The sequence below is a fragment of the Simochromis diagramma genome, unplaced genomic scaffold, assembly GCF_900408965.1.
Source record: "Simochromis diagramma unplaced genomic scaffold, fSimDia1.1 OVJJ01000123.1, whole genome shotgun sequence".
In the NCBI taxonomy this organism is placed as follows: domain Eukaryota; kingdom Metazoa; phylum Chordata; class Actinopteri; order Cichliformes; family Cichlidae; genus Simochromis; species Simochromis diagramma.
This window is the reverse complement of record NW_024386778.1, coordinates 5,776,742-5,796,957: the sequence shown is the minus strand read 5'-3', so window position 1 is coordinate 5,796,957 and position 20,216 is coordinate 5,776,742. Positions and strand designations below refer to the sequence as shown.

At 42.1% G+C, this 20,216-nt stretch overlaps 1 protein-coding gene and 1 long non-coding RNA gene across 5 annotated transcripts in view; one reads left to right on the top strand and one right to left on the bottom strand.

Moving 5' to 3' along the window:
* Positions 1 to 20,216, bottom strand: part of cblb (Cbl proto-oncogene B, E3 ubiquitin protein ligase) — a 154,301-nt gene that overhangs the window by 28,946 nt on the left and 105,139 nt on the right. For 3 of the 4 annotated variants that reach the window (XM_040012759.1, XM_040012749.1, XM_040012769.1), the window contains exon 13: positions 18,797 to 18,888. In XM_040012759.1, coding sequence (XP_039868693.1) covers positions 18,797 to 18,888 — 92 coding nt within the window. Of the gene's footprint in view, positions 1 to 18,150; positions 18,889 to 20,216 lie in introns of those variants that run through there. The other variant, XM_040012777.1, reaches the window with a different exon arrangement.
* On the top strand, positions 1,777 to 19,452 carry LOC120722049. Its single transcript, XR_005693322.1, has 3 exons — positions 1,777 to 2,002; positions 6,141 to 6,142; positions 19,440 to 19,452. It is a non-coding gene; the product is annotated as an uncharacterized LOC120722049 (long non-coding RNA).

Sequence of the window (20,216 nt, the reverse complement as noted above, 5' to 3'; positions counted from 1 at the left end):
AACGCATCCACTTAACACACTGGTTACTGCTACAACTACACATGTTTCTTTTCCAGCTATTTATTAAGGAGTGACTTATGTGTACATATATATGTATATATTGTACTATTCTTAGTTAGCGTATTGTCTGTCTTGTCTTAATGTTGGTTTATAATAGAGCACTGTAACAAAAAATAATTTCCCCCAGGGATCAATAAAGTATTCTGATTCTGATTAGTTATTACAGCAGTGAACATGAACTCTGTGCCAAACACTGAGCTTCAGTAAAGATTCAAGTTGCAGCTATTTATATGTCCTATCACCTTAAATCTTCACTCAAAGACACTCAAGTATCTTTGACAGTGTATATATAGATGTATTTTATATATAAGAGACAAATGTTGTTCCTTCAGTATGTTGGCATTACTAAATTTGGCTCAATGCTTACATATATGTGTAAAAAGAAAATGTACGAGCTGTGATAACTGTTTCTGATAAAATGAAGAGTAGACTGATATATTAAATATTTCTTTATTGGGTGAGAAAATCAGAACATGTCATAACTGCTTTAAGTCATACAGAATAGATATCAGAGCCTTAAACAGGCTGACTTTTGCTAAATGGGTCAAACTGGGCAGAAAGTATCCAAACACATAACATCCTTATAAAATATGATGTAACACTATAGATCAACTTACCTCAGAATATATAAAGCATATAAACAGTTACAGCAATATGATGCAACAAACACAGCAGTGCTACTAATCCAAAATACTCAAAGCTTCATAGAACTGAAACAAACATTTATTTTTAGCTCCATTCTGCTGCTGATACATACTTTAGGTTTCTGAACATTAAACTTGTTGCTGCCTTTCATAGTGTGTAACCTGAAGGCCCTGAGTACTTTCTCCCACACTGAAAACACTGGAATGATACAATTATTTGAACATTACCTAATAAGACTGATTCAGGACAGACAGTTAGTGATTTTAAACTTTGCTAGCAGTCCTTCACAAACAGGGAACAGTCTGTCTATTCTCTCCATCTGTCAGCTGCTGCTGGATCTTCCTCCTCCTCTTCCTCACACACTGCTGAGTTTGTCCTGGTGGATCATCAGGGGTGCAAAGCCTCACAAATGATGTGCAGCAGTGGGTCCCTCAGTCTGTCCTCACTCTGGACACTTGCAGTTGTCACACATGGAAATCAAATGTGTGATAAGCTGCAGGATAAAAACACAAGTGTAACTTATAAATACATGTTCATACTTTTATTACACAATCAGAGAGAAAGAAACAGAGAGAGAGTGCAGGACAGACAGACAGGTGACAGTCTCAGGTGTATACACTGCTACAAACAGGAGGATTTAGTGTTTGTGTTATTACGAGTGCTAAACAAGAAGAGTTCCCAGATGGTACAGTGGACACATGTGTGACTCCTGTGATTAAAGCATCTTTCTTTCAGCTTAACGAGTGAACCGTCAGCTCGTTCAAACACACGTTAAAGTCCGTTTGGCTCGACACCACCGAACAGAGGCAGCAATATAACATAGCTAACATTAACAGTGCAGTGAATCCTGCTTGTGCCGTGATATTCAGGACTGCAAACCAAACAGCATCACTGACTTTCAGCTTGTTGTGTTTTTGGATATATGACTGACTTTAATTATCCACAAAATCATCAGATTCTCTGTAAGATTAAGGTCGACTATCGAACGGCGTATAAAGTAGAGGCTTTAAAACAAAGTAAATGCTAAAAGTACAAACATCGCTAATGTCATATAACTTTGCCGGCATGTGGCCAACAGTAATGTTTTAATGTTCCTCATTATTAAACATTTGCACATAAATAAGTGACATAATATTCAGAACTTACTTTTGAAAGTTTACTCTTTGGCCGCTCCGCTTCTTTGAAGTGTCTCCCAGTCCCAGTGCACTTGTTAGCATGTTTTGGTTCGTGCAACTGGTCCGTCCGGTTATTGTCTCCCCAGAAACATTTCCGTTGTCTTTTTTCCTATTTCCGTTGTGTTGTGTGTGCTTTTGCAGCGTTTTTCTTTTTGCAGCATTTTTCTTTTTGCAAGTGTTTTTCTTTTTGCAGCATTTTTCTTTTTGCAGCATTTTTCTTTTTGCAAGTGTTTTTCTTTTTGCAGCATTTTTCTATTTGCAGTATTTTTCTTTTTGCAAGTGTTTTCTGAAGTTGCAGTCCGTTTGGCCTCTCAGGGCCATCGTAGATACTTGTTATTCTTAACATCTTAACAGATACTCTGACCTGTAACTATCGTAAAATGCTTCGACCGGAAGTAGACACCTTTCGCACATGCGGGGTACGGATCGGGTAGTGACAGTGAGTCCTGAGTGATTCACTTACGCCAAGATTCAGCACAGGAAGGGAGGGGGTGAGTAACTCAAATGTGCTGTTAGCATGTTAGCAGAGCGATGCTACTGTGAACTGAGGAGCTATTGTCTTGATGTGAGCTTTCTACTCAGGGTTTTTTCTTCCAGTTCAGAGCAGAAATGTTTTTGTTAAGAAACTGGCTGTTGTTTTTTCCCCACACAATTTTAATTATAAGCTAGATATATTTCTACTATTGAAATTAGTTTGCTAACAGCAACAGGGATGAGTCAGTGAGTCAGTTGGGCTTGTGAATCATGATTCACGAGCCAGTAAAGTTATTTTCGAGTATTGAACATCACTAGTACAGATAAGCTTTTGATAACCCACATGTGAAGTTCACTGAACAGAAAGTAAAAAGCTGATGATGATGATTGATGCTTTCAAAATGGTTAGAAGTTTTTCCTTCTAGTAAGGACATACAGCTGCAGTAGCCAGAGTATTGCTGGAAGAAATCATCTGAAGGGTAGAATCTCCAGACTGAGACTGGGTGCTGATCAGAAATCTTCAGAGAACCAGCAGGAAGCAGGGACCAGTCCACGTAAAGCTGACAACCCAGACAGCGGTTAAGGTCAAGAGTCCTGTCGTTTGGGGTCACAGTAGTCATAACGAGAAAATTCCAGAGCCACAGCAATAACCACAAAGGTTAAGAAAGATCCCTACGTTAGACGCTGAGGAAGACGACAAGGGTGTATGGCGTGCTCTGCCCTTTCATCCTACAGCTGCGTTGGAACGCGAGAGTGAGGGGTAAAAAAGCACCCTCCTCCAACAAGGGCGTGACAAGCTCCCAACTTAGTGACTTGCAGAGCAAGGCTCTGTGTCACCTAAGAGGGGATCAGCAATGGAATACAGACCAGACCTGATAAAACAGTCAGGCAGTTTTACCTGAAACGTTCAGTGTGTTTTTTTAAGTTAAGGTGGTCATTGGTGTGACTTTTCTAATTGTTTCACAGATGACATAAATTTACATGACTCTCCAAACATCACAAACACAGGAAAGGTGTACCGTATTTTCACAACCATAAGACGCACCGTACTAAAAGGCGCAGTCTCAGTTATGTGTGCCATTACTGTATTTAACACACACATAAGGCGCACCCGATTATAGGGCGCATACAAGTATGCGTGTTTAAAAATAAAGCGGGAGCAAAACTGAGTTTGGTACTCACATTTTTATTACCGGTAATCGTCATCATCATCAGCATACAAGTGTGCGTATTTAAAAATGAAGCGGGAGCAAAACTAAGTTAGGTACTCACATTTTTATTACCGGTAATTGTCATCATCATCAGCATACAAACATACAAGTATGCGTATTTAAAAATGAAGCGGGAGCAAAACTGAGTTTGGTACTCACATTTTTATTACCGGTAATTGTCATCAATCAAACCCATCAAAGTCCTCATCCTCTGTGTCTGAATTGAACAGCTGCGCTAAATCTCCATCAAACATTCCAGGTTCACTTTCTTCACCGTCAGAGTCACTTTCCGTGCCGTGCGGCTCCTCGGAAATGATGCCGGCTTTTGCGAAAGCTCGAACAACAGTGCCAGCAGACATGTTAGCCCAAGCATCTACAATCCATTCGCAAATTGTGGCGTAACTCGCCCGGCGCTGCCTTCCACTCTTAGTGAAACTGTGGTCCCCATCGGTCATCCATCGCTCCCACGCCGCTCGCAGCCTTACTTTGAACGGCCGGTTCACACCGATGTCCAGCGGCTGGAGTTCCTTTGTCAGGCCTCCCGGAATGACAGCAAGCTCACAGTTCATTTGTTTCACTTGTTTTTTCACATCGGCTGTGAGATGGGCACGCATAGAGTCACAGATCAACAGCGATGGTGATGCGTGGAAAAAACCACCTGGTCTCCTTACATACACCTCCCTCAGCCAGTCTTTCATCATTTCCTCATCCATCCAGCCCTTTTCATTTGCCTTAATGATGATTCCTGCTGGAAACTTCTCTTTAGGCAAAGTCTTTCTCTTAAAAATCACCATAGGCGGCAGTTTCTGTCCATTAGCATGGCAGCCAAGCACAACAGTGAAAGAAGACTTTTCGTGCCCCGTTGTGTGTATCGCTACCGTGCTGGTCCCCTTCTTCTCCACAGTATGACTCACCGGGATGTCGAAAGTGAGCGGCACCTCATCCATGTTAGTGATGTGGCTGGGCTGGATGTGTTTGTCGGCGATGTGTTTGCTGCAGTAGGAGCGGAAGATGGCCAGCTTTTCATTATAATCCGCTGGAAGTTGCTGCGCTACCGTAGTCCTGGTCCGGATGGAAAAATGGCACCGTTTCATGAAACGAAAGCACCAAGACGGACCTCCTCGGAAATGTTCAATTTTCATTTCTTCTGTTAGCGAAACCGCTTTTAGTCGAATGGTGACCGTCGAAACGCTTCTCTCACTCGTTCTTTGCTCGATGATCCACCGCTCGAGTCTTTCCTCCAACTCGAGCCACCTCGCCTTATGTCCGCGGAAACTCAGCTGCGTCTTCTTGACCTGTCGGAGCTTGTTTTCCAGCTTCCTCCACTTGCGAACCATCGATTCATTAATCTTAAATTCTCTCGTGGCTGCTCAATTTCCATGTTCCTCCGTGTAGCTGATGGCCTTCAGTTTAAACTGTGCTTCATAAGCGTGTCTCTTTGCCATTTTCAGGGTTGTTAAAACAACGATGTTCCACATAATGCACATACCTGTCCTTTTATACGGGTATGTGCGATTGTCCGGTATATACGATCAACGCCCACACTTCACCCTTTAGCGTTCTCATGGTGTTCTCTACTACGTCCTCCTTACAACACACAGGGCGCACTGCACTATAGGGCGCGCCACACTTTTTAAAGAAAATCTAAGGCTTTTATGTGCGCCTTATAGTTGCGAAAATACGGTATATGAATTGCTGACTTTCAAACTTTTCTCTAGCCCTGATCTGATTAAAAGTAACTAGTGTAAACAGAGTATGCAAATTTCTCAGCCATTTGGCTAACAATTCCTTGATGGCAAACATTTGGACATGGCAAGATAGAACAGAAAAGAGCAGAGGAACGAAGGCTGATTTCTTAAAACGGCTACACTATGATATTTTGTGCCTTCAAGAGATGAGATTAAAAATACATGCGGATATAAATGAATTAAATAAAGTGTGGAACCCTGGCCATTCAATAATATCAATAGGGGAAGACAGCTCTGACGGAGTGGGTATTTTCTTCAAAAAGGATACGGTGAATATAATCAAAAGAAGAGACATAATACCGGGACAACTCCTCCTTGTTGATTGCTGTTATTACGGGCAAAAGTTGCATATTATTAATGTATATAACGCACCCGATCGAACGAAAAAGATGCAATTGCTGAAAAAAATGAAGTATTTGTTAGAGATTGGTTTTAATATTTTTTATGTGGAGATTTTAATATTGCCACTGAAGCAGCTGACAGGATATCCAATGTTGAGGTTAGAGAATCTCGAGAAAGTAAATTGTTGGTTCAAATTTGTAAGGAAGCAGCACTTAGTGATCTGTACAGAGTCTTGCATCCCCATACCATACATTACACTAGGTTCGACTCATTAACCAAAACAAGGATTGATAGACTTTACATATCATCTAACATTCAAAGTCTTAAATATGACACATTCTTAACAGACTTTTCATCCCTTCACCCCAACAGTAAGGAATATACTTTTTTCTCACATGTCCATCACTCCTACTCTCGTCTGGATTATTTTCTGGTCAGCAGCTCACTGCTGAGTAACATTTCAGACACTGAGATTCATCCTATAGCTGTCAGCGATCATGCTCCTGTATCTTTAACACTAATACAGAAGAATAATACTACACCAAGTAAAAACTGGAGATTTAATACATCACTGCTCAAAGACGAAGAGTTTATCAAATACTTTAAAAAAGAATGGACTCTATATTTAGGCTTTAATGACATTCCTGGAACATCAGCATCTGTCCTCTGGGAAGCAGGGAAAGCCGTGATGAGAGGTAAAATAATCTCTTTCTCATCACATAAGAAGAAAGAAGAAAACAAAAATATTCAGGAACTAGAAAAAAACATCAAATTCTTAGAAAAAGCCTTTGTGTCACACCAAGATCAAGAAATATTAAACAAAATACGCAAGACAAAACTAGAATTAAATGAAATTATTAATAAAAAGACTAAATTCTTAGTACAAAGACTTTGCCTGCAAAATTATGAACACGGTAACAAATCCGGACAATTTCTTGCTAACCAGTTAAAACTAGAGATGGCACGATACCACTTTTTTATGTCCGATACCGATACCGATATCATAAATTTGGATATCTGCCGATACCGATATGAATCCGATATAGTGTTTTTTAATCAACAAAACTGTTTTTTAAAATGTCTTGCTGCATTTTGCAAGTCTGCAAGTTCATACTCAAGTTTAAAACAACAACTACACTAAAGCTATTCTGTTATACCTATATACAAAAAAAATATTTCATAGTTCAGCAATACTGATCAATCTAATAAACTTAAACCTACACCATCCTCACTATTCTGTTATTTTAAAGAGTACTTAGCGTAAATATTAAGCAACCTAACTAATAGGGTTCCAACTCCCAGCAACAACAAAAATAAATAAATAAAAAATAGGGAACCACCCCTCACGCTCCACCTCATGATGCTTAATCGACGTAATCAACCTTAATTTGATGAAGTGTGAAAAAAATGCACAGAAATCAATTATTTTTCAAGAAATATTAAATAGATTCAACATCTTTCTTCAACAAAATTGCAGACTGCACAGATGGTACCTTCCCAAAGTAAAAAGTACTATAGCTTACTAGGGTATATATATTAGACTTAATAGTCACTATATACAGTAATTGACTTCTATTCATTTTACATCAAATTAAAACTTTGGGTGTCAGATAATTATTTATTAAAAGCTTGACATTTTAAATGAGAATAAGAAAGAAAAGTATGTCTTTGTGCCCCCTTTTCCCTGTTCATGCCCTATCGGCCCCCCTGGCTAAACTTTGCTAGATCCGCCCCTGCACAGTTACCAGCGTCGGCTACGTAGAAAAAGATCCTCGAGTAGAAAGTAATATTAAATAAATTCTAACAACAGCTTATCAAGCTTAAACATGCTGCTGTTGTTCAGCCGCTGGTTTCCTCTTTCTGGTGCAAAGTGGGGCAAAAACAAACAAGACAGACGGATTCCCGACAGAAAAGCCGATCAGCTGATCATTAAGCAGTTTCATGATTGAAGTAGCAGCCGGAGAGCGAGAGGCAGTCGCTTGTTAAGCTTAACGCAGGAATGCTTTACAAACATTCAGAGATGGACTTACACACTTGCTTTACTTCTCTCGGGGATAACTTTGTCGGAGATGAAATGCCGGGTTGCTAGCGAAGCTCCAAATGCTATCCAGACCACCGACAGGTCCCGCATGCCACAGCCGCTCTATCACGTGATGCATACTGCTCCGACGTGCTAACGTTCTGAGGTGAGTTACGGCGTGTTGCAAGTTTTGTGAGGTGCTTTCGTGATATTTAATGGATCAGATTACATTTTTTATTTTTCTCCGATATCCGATCCAGTAATTTAGGTCAGTATCGGACCGATACCGATACGTAATATCGGATCGGTCCATCTCTAGTTAAAACTCAATAAAGAAAAAACAACTATATGTGCTGTTAAAGATTTATCTGGGAATACAATATATGATCTTAAAAAAATAAACAAATTTTTTAGGGATTTCTATGAAACTTTATATACACCACAAATAAACCCATCTAAAAATGAAATTGATCAATTTCTCGACAACATAACTCTTCCAAAATTATTAGACACCCAAGCAACGGCACTGGATTCGCCACTGACGCCAGGTGAACTCCAGGAAGCTCTGATAAGTATGCCCAATAATAAGGCTCCAGGTCCAGACGGTTTTCCAACAGATTTTTACAAAGAATTCTGGACGATTCTGGCACCAGTTTTTCACAGGATGTTGCAGGAAATCAAAGAAAATGGTAGACTACCACCAAATATGAACTCTGCAAATATCAGTCTCTTACTAAAACCAGGCAAAGACCCTGTATTTCCTTCAAGCTATTGTCCAATATCCCTTATTAATGTAGACCTGTAGAAATTAAACCACATCCCACTTTTAAAGACAGTAGAAGGCGATCTGGCTAGATGGAAATCTTTACCCATATCACTCATGGGAAGGGTCGCCGCTATAAAAATGATAGTCTTGCCAAAAATAAACTATTTATTTTCAATGATCCCAAATAAGCCATCACAAGATTGGTTCAGATCTCTAGACTCGTATATTTCTAAATTCCTTTGGAAAGATAAACCCCCACGTATCAGCTTAAAAACACTACAAAAGACCAAGGATAAAGGAGGATTAGATCTGCCTAACTTTAATCACTATTTTTTAGCCAACAGGCTTCAGTTCATCTCTACATGGTAGTGATGTTCAATTCGTGAACGAATCGTTCAATACTCGAGAATCACTTTACTGACTCGTGAATCATGATTCACAAGCCCAACTGACTCACTGACTCATCCCTGTTGCTGTTAGCAAACTAATTCCATTAGTAGAAATATATTTAGCTTATAATTAAAATTGTGGGGGGAAAAAACAACAGCCAGTTTCGTAACAAAAGCATTTCTGCTCTGAACTGGAAGAAAAAACCCTGAGTAGAAGCTCACATCAAGAAAATAGCTCCTCGGTTCAGAGTAGCATCGCGCTGCTAACATGCTAACAACACATTTGAGCTACTCACCCCCTCCCTTCCTGTGCTGAATCGTAAGCATAAGCGAATCACTCAAGACTCGCTCAACCCCTCCCTCCTGTGCTGAATCATAGAGCGAACGAATCACTCACTCACTCACTAACCCCCTCCCTCCTGTGCTGAATCAAAGAGCGAACGAATCACTCAGGACTCACTAACCCCCTCCCTCCTGTGCTGAATCGTAAGCGTAAGCGAATCACTCAGGACTCGCTCACCCCCTCCCTCCTGTGCTGAATCATAGAGCGAACGAATCACTCACTCACTCACTCACTCACTCACTAACCCCCTCCCTCCTGTGCTGAATCAAAGAGCGAATGAATCACTCAGGACTCACTAACCCCCTCCCTCCTGTGCTGAATCGTAAGCGTAAGCGAATCACTCAGGACTCGCTCACCCCCTCCCTCCTGTGCTGAATCATAGAGCGAACGAACGAATCACTCACTCACTCACTCACTCACTCACTCACTCCCTCCTGTGCTGAATCATTGAGCGAGCGAACGAATCACTCACTCACCCCCTCCCTCCTGTGCTGGCTCACAGCTTCTTTTTCTTCTTGGTTGGCAACCAATGTTAAGGCCAATGGATCAGAAATCCCAGTTTGCAATTAATAGAATACAAAATATTACATAGAGTGCACTATACTGGTCATAGGATGTTCAAGATGGGCTATATGCCTTCCAACAACTGCTCACACTGCACAGCAAATACACCAGACAATTACATCCACGCTCTTTGGTTCTGTCCACCAGTTCAGCAGTTTTGGCGTGAGATATGTGAAAACTTATCAAAGTGTCTGAAATGTAACATTCCAGCCTCCCCTTTAGTATGCTTGCTGGGCAACTTGGATGAGGTCACTGCAGAAATAAAGACAGCCCACGTTGTTTTTACGGCCCTATGCATTGCCAAGAAAATGGTCCTCATTAACTGGAAAAATAAAAATAATCTTAATTCTAACCAATATAAAAACCATCTAATAGATCGCATTAGTCTTGATACAGCCTCTGCCATCACATTTGATCAATCCCTTTGGGCTCCTTTGATCGGCTTCATCACCTAGTGGGGGTGGGGGGTCATGGTTTGGTCCTGCCTTCGCTATTGTGGTTGATATGGGGGTGGGGACGGCCTTAGGGCGTCTGGGGAGTCCCTAGGGACGTTTTCCCTGGAGGGCCTAACCCGGGGGATGTGGTTAGGGGCTCTGGTGGATGGTGTTTTCCTTGTGGCTGCGTACAGTGGAGATGGGGGAGGGTCTGTGCTGGCGGATGTTGGTTACTGGCCTGGTAGCCTGGCTGCCCCTGGGCAGGGTCCGGGATGGGCGTGGAGGCTTGGGGGTCTGGGGGTGCTCTGCCCCCGGTCTGGGGTGCTGGCTGGGCCTTGGGTCCTGGCTGTTGTGTCACCAGAGCTGTGGGCGGGTAGGTGCAGGGGGGCTCAGCCCCAGTGCAGGGGACCTCTGGTGCATCGGCCCAACTTGGGGGCTCTCTAACTGGTGGGGAGGTTGTTATATCTTCGCAGGTAGTCTCCTCTCTACAGGAGCTCACTCTGCAGGTGGGGGAGAGATATAGGAGAGGTAGAGAATGAACTCAACCTGGGTGTCTATTGTTTTGTGTAGTTTGGGAGATGATTGGATGATGGGGTGGGTGCAGTTTTCTCTGGGGTGGAGTCGGGTGGGCTGCCCCGGACTCTGTGGGGCTGGGCGGTGCTGCTGCTGCGGGCCCCGGTCCGGATGGGCCTGGGCCCTCTTGCCCTGGTGGGTTCCAGAGTGTGGGGGTGCCTACTGGGGTCAGCGGGGGAGCTGGCCCCAGGGAGGGGGCCGCTTGCCCCTCCCTTTCTTCCCTCCCCATCCTCAGCTGCCTCCCTATTCCCGCTCTACCACACCCACCCACACACGCAGGGCTTGGGGTGCAGGTATGTCACCAGGGTGCAGGGAAGGCACTCCCCCTCTGTCCCCTTCTGGCCGCCTGTGCCTCAATTTTATTCTGCAAACTAGACATCCACATTACTCACACTCTCACATAACACATACATATAGGGCCTTGGGGGTGGGCACGTTTTACAGCATCCAGAGGATGGTCGGTGTATTCCAACCCACCTCTGGCGCTGGTGCACTACCCTCAATTTTAAATGCATATAGACACTAAGGGTTTTCGGGAGGAGCCGTGCTGCTCTCTGATGTTTTAAATGCACTTTAGAACAGCACACAGCAACACTACATATGAGCGGGGGTAGGGAGGTTTGGGGTCTTCACTCACCCTGGTTCTGTTAGCCGTCAGAGCTGGGGGGCTGGGAGGAGGTGCTGGCCGTCAGACTGGGGTCTGGGATGCGGGGGCCTCCCTGCTACTGCAGATAAGCAGGTGGTCCGCTTGCCTCCACCACAGAGAGAAGGGTAACATCTCCTGGGTCTAGGTGCGGCTTGCCCCTCCGGGGGCGGGGGTACCTGGACCTGGGATATAGAGTATGTTTGGGGAGTGTGACTGTCTCTGCAGTGTCTATTTGTGTCTGTCTACACGTCGGGTGAGTGCCAAGTATTTGGTTGTGTATATGGGGGTGGGAATGCACGTTTGTGTCCGCGTGCGCCTGTTCGTCTGTGTCTATATGTCAGGTTGGGTGTTAGACTCAACCTCTCTGGGTACATCTCAGGCCGTCCTAAGTACGGAGGCCTATCTCCCCTTACCACACTCCCTGCCGGTGGCTGATGCCCTCAGACGTTGGTGTGTTGGTGGTTCTTGTCGACTGGGGCTGAGCGCTCATGTATGTACCGGCTTACTCCTGGTGGCCGATTGGCGGACCCTGGCGCCTGTGGCTCGGCTGGGCCCCTTCCAGGGGGTGGGGTGCCTTCAGGCCTCTGGCCTCTGGGCCTGAAGCTCGGTCCTCTCTGGCACAGCTGGCTGCCGGCAGAGCCCGCGGGCACGCCACTGCTGCAACCCCCTCTGGCCTCTGCTCCGTAGCTGCTGGGTGACCTCTTGTTTGGGGCTCTACTCAGCTCTTCCCATGAGGGTGGCACGGTTCCCCCCCTTTTTGGTGGTCCTCCTCGGGTCCTCGTACTCTGGGGCCTCTGGATGTCTGGGGCCTGGATCTCCTCCATACCTGCTTCATACCCTGGGGGACCGGGGGACCAATATGGCAAGGCCATGATGATCCACTTGGTAAAATAAATCCGCTTGGCATCTTTCGTGGCCTTAAGACTACAATTTCGGGAGACAACAATTCTGATGGCTAAAGATCCAAACGGGACAACAAAAAAAACCCCCAAAAAACAAAAACAAAAAAACCCCCAGACTTTTCTGATCACATGGTGGTTATGGCAACAATATCCTGTTGCTCCCACGAATTTTTGAACTATTGGAAACTGAATACATCTTTGTTACCAGACGGGTTGCTTGTGCTTGAAGTTAAATCTGAAATTAAGAAAATATTACATCTTCAGATTTTTACTGCCTCTTTCTCAGAACTTTGCGAGATAATTAAATCAAGCTAAGAATATGAAATACAATGAAGATGTCAGTAGATATATATATATTTAAGAAATAAGAAGGAGAAACAAGAAGAGGAAGAAAATCAAAGGATGTCTCTTAAGGAGAGCATTGATCGAGTCAACAGAGAAGTTTTATTTAATATGTTGAGATGTACTGAATTTCATGGGAATAGCGATTATATGATTCTAAATAATCAAAAGAAATGTGGAAATGATTTCATTGTCTCAATTAAGGACAAACATGGAAAGTCAGTTTTCAAAGAAGAAGGGAAAAGATTAGAAGTTAGAAGAAGTTATTAGGGACTATTGTTCGGAGATATTTCACCCATAGTTACAAACAGTGACACTGTTAACAATCTTCTAAGTGAAGTTGAACTATTAAATTCTGTCACTTATGAGACCTCGGTTGGGGAAATTAAAAGAGAGGAAGTGGAATCAGTAATTAATCAACTGGTTTGGATGGACTCCCTTCTGAATTTTATAAACTTGTGAGTAAAGAACTGTCTGAATTATTAACTCAGTACTATAACGAAGGAATAGAAAGAGGAACAATGGGTGAATCATTTTATGAAGGAGTTATCCATCCATTCGCTTCCACTTATCCTTTTCAGGGTCGTGGGGGGCGCTGGAGCCTATCCCAGCTGTCATAGGGCAAGAGGCGGGGTACACCCTGGACAGGTCACCAGTCTGTCGCAGGGCTAACACACAGGGACAGACAACCATTTGCGCTCACATTCACACCTATGGGCAATTTGGACTCCACTAACTGCATGTCTTTGGACGGTGGGAGGAAGCCGGAGTACCCGGAGGGAGCCCACGCAAACACAGGGAGAACATGCAAACTCCACACAGAAAGACCCCGGCCTGATGGCAGAATTGAACTCAGGCAACTGTGCGGCAACAGTGCTAATCACAGTGCCACGGCTAGCACAAGGAGCAGGAGTTATGTGTTTATTATATAAGAAAGGTGATAGAGAGAACATTAATAATTAAAGACAATTAACAATAATGAATTTAAATTATAAAAATTTTGCTAAAATAATTATGAACAGACTAGAGGATGTGTTAGATATTATCACTGAAAAAGAACAAACTTGCGCAATCAAGGGACGAATGATGTGGGATAATTTATGTATGTTAAGAGAAATTATTTATAATGGGAAGGATTCAGAGCTCTGCATCCTAGATTTAGACCAAAGGAGAGCTTTTGATTCTGTCTCCCATTCCTATATATGGCTAGTAATGAAAGCCTATAACTTCCCGGTTCAGTTTATTTCCATTGTGCAATTGATTTATAAAACGTCCCTAGTGCAAGTTAAAGTAAACGGAAAACTCTCATCCCCTTTTAGTGCTGAGTGCAGGATTAAACAAGGATGCCCTTTAAGTGCTGCTTTGTATGTTCTTGCAATCAACCCCTTATTGAAAAGGATAAATAATGGTAAACAAATTAAAGGATATCTCCTTGACAAAACCCATAAGATTACAGCCTTGGCGTATGCAGATGATTTGACGTTGTTAATTAGAAATCAAAATGAACTGTCTATAGTGATGGAGATATTACACCAATATGAACTGGCATCAGGTGCCAAGCTGAATCAAGACAAAACTTTGGTGTGGCTTGGAAAGCAGACCAGAAGACCTTAATTTCAAAACTTCTCTTCCTCGCCACAATACTTCCTCTTCTGAGAAAAAACATTATCAAAATAAGTGAGATGTGCATTAAATTTATCTGGGGATCCAATCGTGAGGTGACTAAGAGGAAATTTATGTACAAGAGTAGGAAGCACCAAGGATTGGGAGCTCCAGACTTGGAGATTATTTTGCGAATTCCTTTTTTCAAAAATATTCACAGTGTAATTTCCCGAGGTGCCTCGTGGGTTCAAGGGAAGGAAGGATTGTGGAGTAAAAAAAGAGGCAGAGCCAGAGCAGGCGTACCATATCACAGACTTATGTTTGGAGATTTATTAGGTCAATGGGAACATTATAGTCTCAATATTTTACAAGATAATACGAAGAATACCGATAATAAAATTAATGAAATTTTATTATCGGTTTTGTGTAGAAAAGCACCAATTATGTTGGTGCTTTTCTGCACCAACAAAATTTGTACCATTATCACAATGTATGATTTCAATTTGGCCTCTTCTGCTTATAAACCATTGGAGAACATTGATGTAGGAGATGGTGTCAAGACTGTCTGCTACCTCTATTTGTGATGCTAGTAAACAACACACCACACCTTTTGAAAATTCCTCAGCCACGTTTTCAAATCCAAATTAAAATATACAACTGAGCAAAATACAACATTGTCATAAAAGAGTATTGCACTTAGTGTTATTGCTATTGTACATGTGTGGATGCGTGTATTTGGTCAGTTGAAGCAGTAGTTGTGATATCTTGTGGTTCTCCTGTAGTATACTGCTTGCTGCAAGTAGTACAAATTGTCTGCATCATTTCTCTGTTCAATGGCTGGCTCAAAAGCTTCTATAAAGGACATGTCGGTAAGTGGATCACCCTTGAAAACTGCCATCATCAGCTGCTTTATCCTCTTTGCTTACTTTGCTTTCACTCAAGTAGTAATGATGGACAAGCAGAGGAAAAAGGTTGCAGTGACAGATTTAGCTATACTAGGAGTAACAACAAGAAGGAAGAAGGAACATGAGAAGCTGGAAACATACCAAGGACTTAAAGGGGAGCTAGAAAAGCTGTGTAAGGTGAAGGCAACTGTCGTCCATGTGGTAAACAGGGCAGTGACCCCCCAAGCTGGGCGAGTGGTTCCAGCAGATGCTAAGAACAATATCCTAGTCATAGGAACAGCAAAGACACTGCACTAGACATCCCAGGCTTCTGGTAGAGGACCTAAACTTAACCTCTTAAGCCCCAAGGGGGTTTCTGAGCTTCCTGCTCGAAAATGTAATGCCAAATTTAATTGATTATTTCTCTGCAATTAAAAACTCTGTCCTTACAATCTTGGTGTCAAAACAAAAGCTAACACTTGTCAGATTTCATCAGAGGTGTAAATATTGAAGCAGATATTACTGTGTCAAAGTTACTGAGACTGGAACACAGAAAAAGTAAGTATATTTTATCCTCGCCTAATTTTTTTTAAAATTTTTAGCATATAACCCTTTTAAAAATATGCCTCAGATCACATTTGGCTCCAGGATTTCAGTAACCAACATATAAACATCATCTGTGCAAAGATTTATGTTTCTAAAGTGAAACTGAAAAATTACAGCCCTGTCAATACATGAATATCCAGACGTTGTACAAAAATGTCCAATTTTGGCACATAATTGGACACCATGCCAGTTGAATTTTTTAGGTATTAAAGAGTAGAAATTAATACATTTTATTAACAGGCCTAAAAATGCTTTTTTTAAAATATATTTTTGAAGAATTAACCACACATTTACATGGTAATGGCCCTTTTCTGCAGTGCGCATGAAGCGTTTAATTGGTCTCTGACCCTTTAAACTCCGAAGGGCTGTAACTTTGGTTTCTTTTGGTCAATTTGCATGATTGACACCTCTTTTTAATCGTTTTAGCCAATAGAATCAAAGTAACAATGCCACGTTAACGTCACTTCAACCAATCAGACGTTGCAATGCCCAAACCCACGTGGGCCCAAATTTGCTGCATGTGGCGTCTGTCCAGTCACGTGTCTGTAGGTGGGTCTAAAATGGAGGTTGTTGACGGAAATCGGCTCTGTTGTGGCTAGGTAGGCGTGGTAACATCTGATAATCACATGGCTACCGGCGAAAATAACGGAGGAAATTGGGACGGTAAGCCAATCTCTGTCTTAGCGCATTTGCGCTGCTATGTGTTTTTGTGGTCTTCTTTTCAATTCAATTCAATTTTATTTATATAGCGCCAAATCACAACAAAAGTCGCCTCAAGGCGCTTCAGAGATACAGAGAAAAACCCAACAATCATATGACCCCCTATGAGCAAGCACTTTGGCGACAGTGGGAAGGAAAAACTCCCTTTTAACAGGAAGAAACCTCCGACAGAACCAGGCTCAGGGAGGGGCGGCCATCTGCTGCGACCGGTTGGGGTGAGAGAAGGAAGACAGGATAAAGACATGCTGTGGAAGAGAGACAGAGGTTAATAACAGATATGATTCAATGCAGAGAGGTCTATTAATACATAGTGAGTGAGAAAGGTGACTGGAAAGGAAAAACTCAATGCATCATGGGAATCCCCCGGCAGCCTACGTCTATTGCAGCATAACTAAGGGAGGATTCAGGGTCACATGAACCAGCCCTAACTATATGCTTTAGCAAAAAGGGAAGTTTTAAGCCTAATCTTAAAAGTAGAGATAGTGTCTGTTTCCCGAATCCAAACTGGAAGCTGGTTCCACAGAAGAGGGGCCTGAAAACTGAAGGCTCTCCCTCCCATTCTACTTTTAAATACTCTAGGAACAACAAGTAGGCCTACAGAGCGAGAGCGAAGTGCTCTAATAGGGTGATATGGTACTACAAGGTCATTAAGATAAGATGGGGCCTGATTATTTAAGACCTTGTATGTGAGGAGCAGAATTTTGAATTCAATTCTGGATTTAACAGGAAGCCAATGAAGGGAAGCCAAAACAGGAGAAATATGCTCTCTCTTTTGAGTCCCTGTCAGTACTCTTGCTGCAGCATTTTGGATTAGCTGAAGGCTTTTCAGGGAGTTTTTTGGACATCCTGATAATAATGAATAATGAGTAGTCCAGCCTGGAAGTAATAAATGCATGAACTAGTTTTTCAGCGTCACTCTGAGACAGGATATTTCTAAATATCCTTTCTTTTGCGGCTCATTCAGTGAATTTTGGTCTGATCGTGGTGAAACTTGGTGTGTGGAGTCAGTGATAGCTCTGGAAGCAAACCAGCCTATCTTTAGCCGGTTACATGAAGCCTGGAGAATTTCGGGTTCGGTTTTGTTTGTTTAGCGGTCTTCTGAAAATGGCTATTGGTTGTCCTAAAAGTTGCTAGAAGCCGCTAAATGACGTCATCGCATAATTTGCATAATTGGTCATGCTAATGTAATTGTAATGTATGTTGTTGGAGAGAGAAATAACATCGCGGAAGAGACATAAAGTGAGTAAAAAACGTCCTAAATGCATTTAGTGTTTATTTAGAACTACACATTAAATTTCTTTTAGCAATTATTGTTTTTTTTTAATGTCACAATTCCAACCCTGCTCCGAAATAGGCACTCTGGTGGAGTTACTATATGTGTGTGTGTGTGTGTTTATAAGTAGATTTAAACCTTGTGATCCACAAAACAGCATAAGAGTAAAAGAAGAACTGACTGCGTTACAGTCAGTGCGGGAGCAGTGGCTTCGCTCATGCGTGATTCATTTGCAGTTTGGACTCATAGGTGTGGATGTCTCCTGTCCTGATAGCAGCTGGGGGAGGACTATCCTCCACCCGTGAGCGCTTTGGCACGGGCGAGGTGCCCACGGCAGCACCCGCTGCTTGTTGAGAGTAGGAGCGATACGCGCTTTCACGTCAAAAAGTCGTCATAAATAAGTCTCCAATAACACTAGAAAAAGTCGCCAGATTTGTCGCTGGTCGCTTTTTAGAAAAAAAGTTGCTAAGGGGGTCTGAAAACTCGCTAAATACAGCGACAAAGTCGTTAAGTTGGCAACACTGACGTGATCTCCTTTTTGACCCCGGTACCGGGGGCGTGGGGCTTAAGTGGTTAAAGAATAAAAACAGCCCACATGGCGAGTAGGGAGATTTTGTTTATACATGTATTAGAGCACTCTTAATCTTACTGACCACTCAAGGCATTTTACAGTTGTCCCATTTGTCCATGTATACAGTGTTTTACACTTTAAGCACTTTATCTACTTCAAATCCATACATGTAAAGCTCACTTGCTGAAAATAAGGTAAAACACAAGTCATGTAGTTTCTCAGATACAGCTGAGTATCCAAGATGTCTATAGCATGCACAGCATAACAGTATGTTTTCATTTTTTTTTAAAAGCACACAATCTTGACTCAAAATCTGAGACACAGCCTTGTCAAAGGCTGGTTAATCTACAGTTTTAGAGCAGCATCAAAACTGACTTAAAAATGCAGATTAACCAGAAATTTCCAGGATATTTTCTGGGAATATTTGTTCATATCCAGCTAGATAAATATTTATGTGTGTGTGTGTGTGTGTGTGTGTGTGTGTGTGTGTGAGATGTGATACTCACTTGTGGCTACTACAAAGTTTGGACTGAGTTGGCAACTGCCGTGAGGGAACGATGTCGTACTCATCACTGACTTGCTCGCCATTACAGAAGGGCTGCACAGACACACAAAAGATAAAATGGATGTGGTATCTGTGATGTGGCAATCAGAAATAAATCAAAATATCTTTCATGTAGAAGAACCCATCCTTAATGATGAAAAAAAAAACCTTTTGTAAAAATATTGGCAGCTGTCATTGCAAGTAAGATACATTTATGGTATAAATTTGAAAATCCAAGGGGACTTCCTTCTTGAGTTATATCATTCCCAAAATAGACCCTGATTCAAAATCCTCATAGATTTTTAGTAGATTCACCTGTAGCATAAATATCAAAATCATGCGTTGCTTCCCATATGGAAAAGATATATATAAATCTTATAAAGTTTGTATCTGTCTTGTGTGAAACTTGTATGAAAAGCATATAAGTGTGAAAACAGATATAAGATCCCTTGAAAAATTATATAATGAAACTTGTATGTTTTGGATACTTACTAAAACAATGTATGAAAGTAATGCGAAAGTGGCCACTTTCATGAGTAAATCATGTAAGCCTTATATGTGATTACTCATGAAAGTGGCCACTTTCATGAGTAATCACATATAAGTTTTTACTATTTCTTTTCCGTATGGGTTACCCCATCAGCATTTTATTGCTATGGGGTAAAAACTGTTTTTTCAAATAATGTTTCCTACAGTCACTGAAAAAGTGTTCTGAGAAAGATGAATTACTTTTTGAGAATTATTATTATTACTTGCAATAATGTAAAAGCAGTGCCCCCTAGGACAGAAGAAATCTTTAAAACCAGAGAATTCAAAGACATGTTCAGAAGCCTCTGCTGTCCCATTAATCTATTGATTTCTTCAGCATTACAAAAGTCGAATGTCAGTTGTCAGCATTTCCACTTTTACACAGGAAACAATAGTTCCTAATAGTTAATTAACTTTATTTTCAAAATTGAAACAAATACGGTTTTGATCAGGATCCAGTGACGTCAAAGTGACAGACATCCAGAGACTCAAGCATGAAGAGTTGGACAGCACCAGGCCCTAACATGATTCATGCCTACTGGCTAACTACATTCCACTTGGCAGTACAAATGAACCAGCTACCAATGGAATGGAATGGCTAACTGAAGGCCGGATAGTCCTGATCCCCAAGGATCCCCAGAAAGGAAGCTAAGATGAATGGGCACACAGTTTTAAACATGAAAGGGGCATAGAAAGGAAGAGGTAGAAACACCAGAGGGCCAAAACAACAGCTGAGAGGTGTTCCCATAGGCTGTTTGGAAAGCTGCAACCACCAAATACCTGCAGAGAGTAAGGCAAGTCCCGAGGAGTCAGCTGAATGGGAAGAGCAACATCTAAGGAATCAACACCTATGA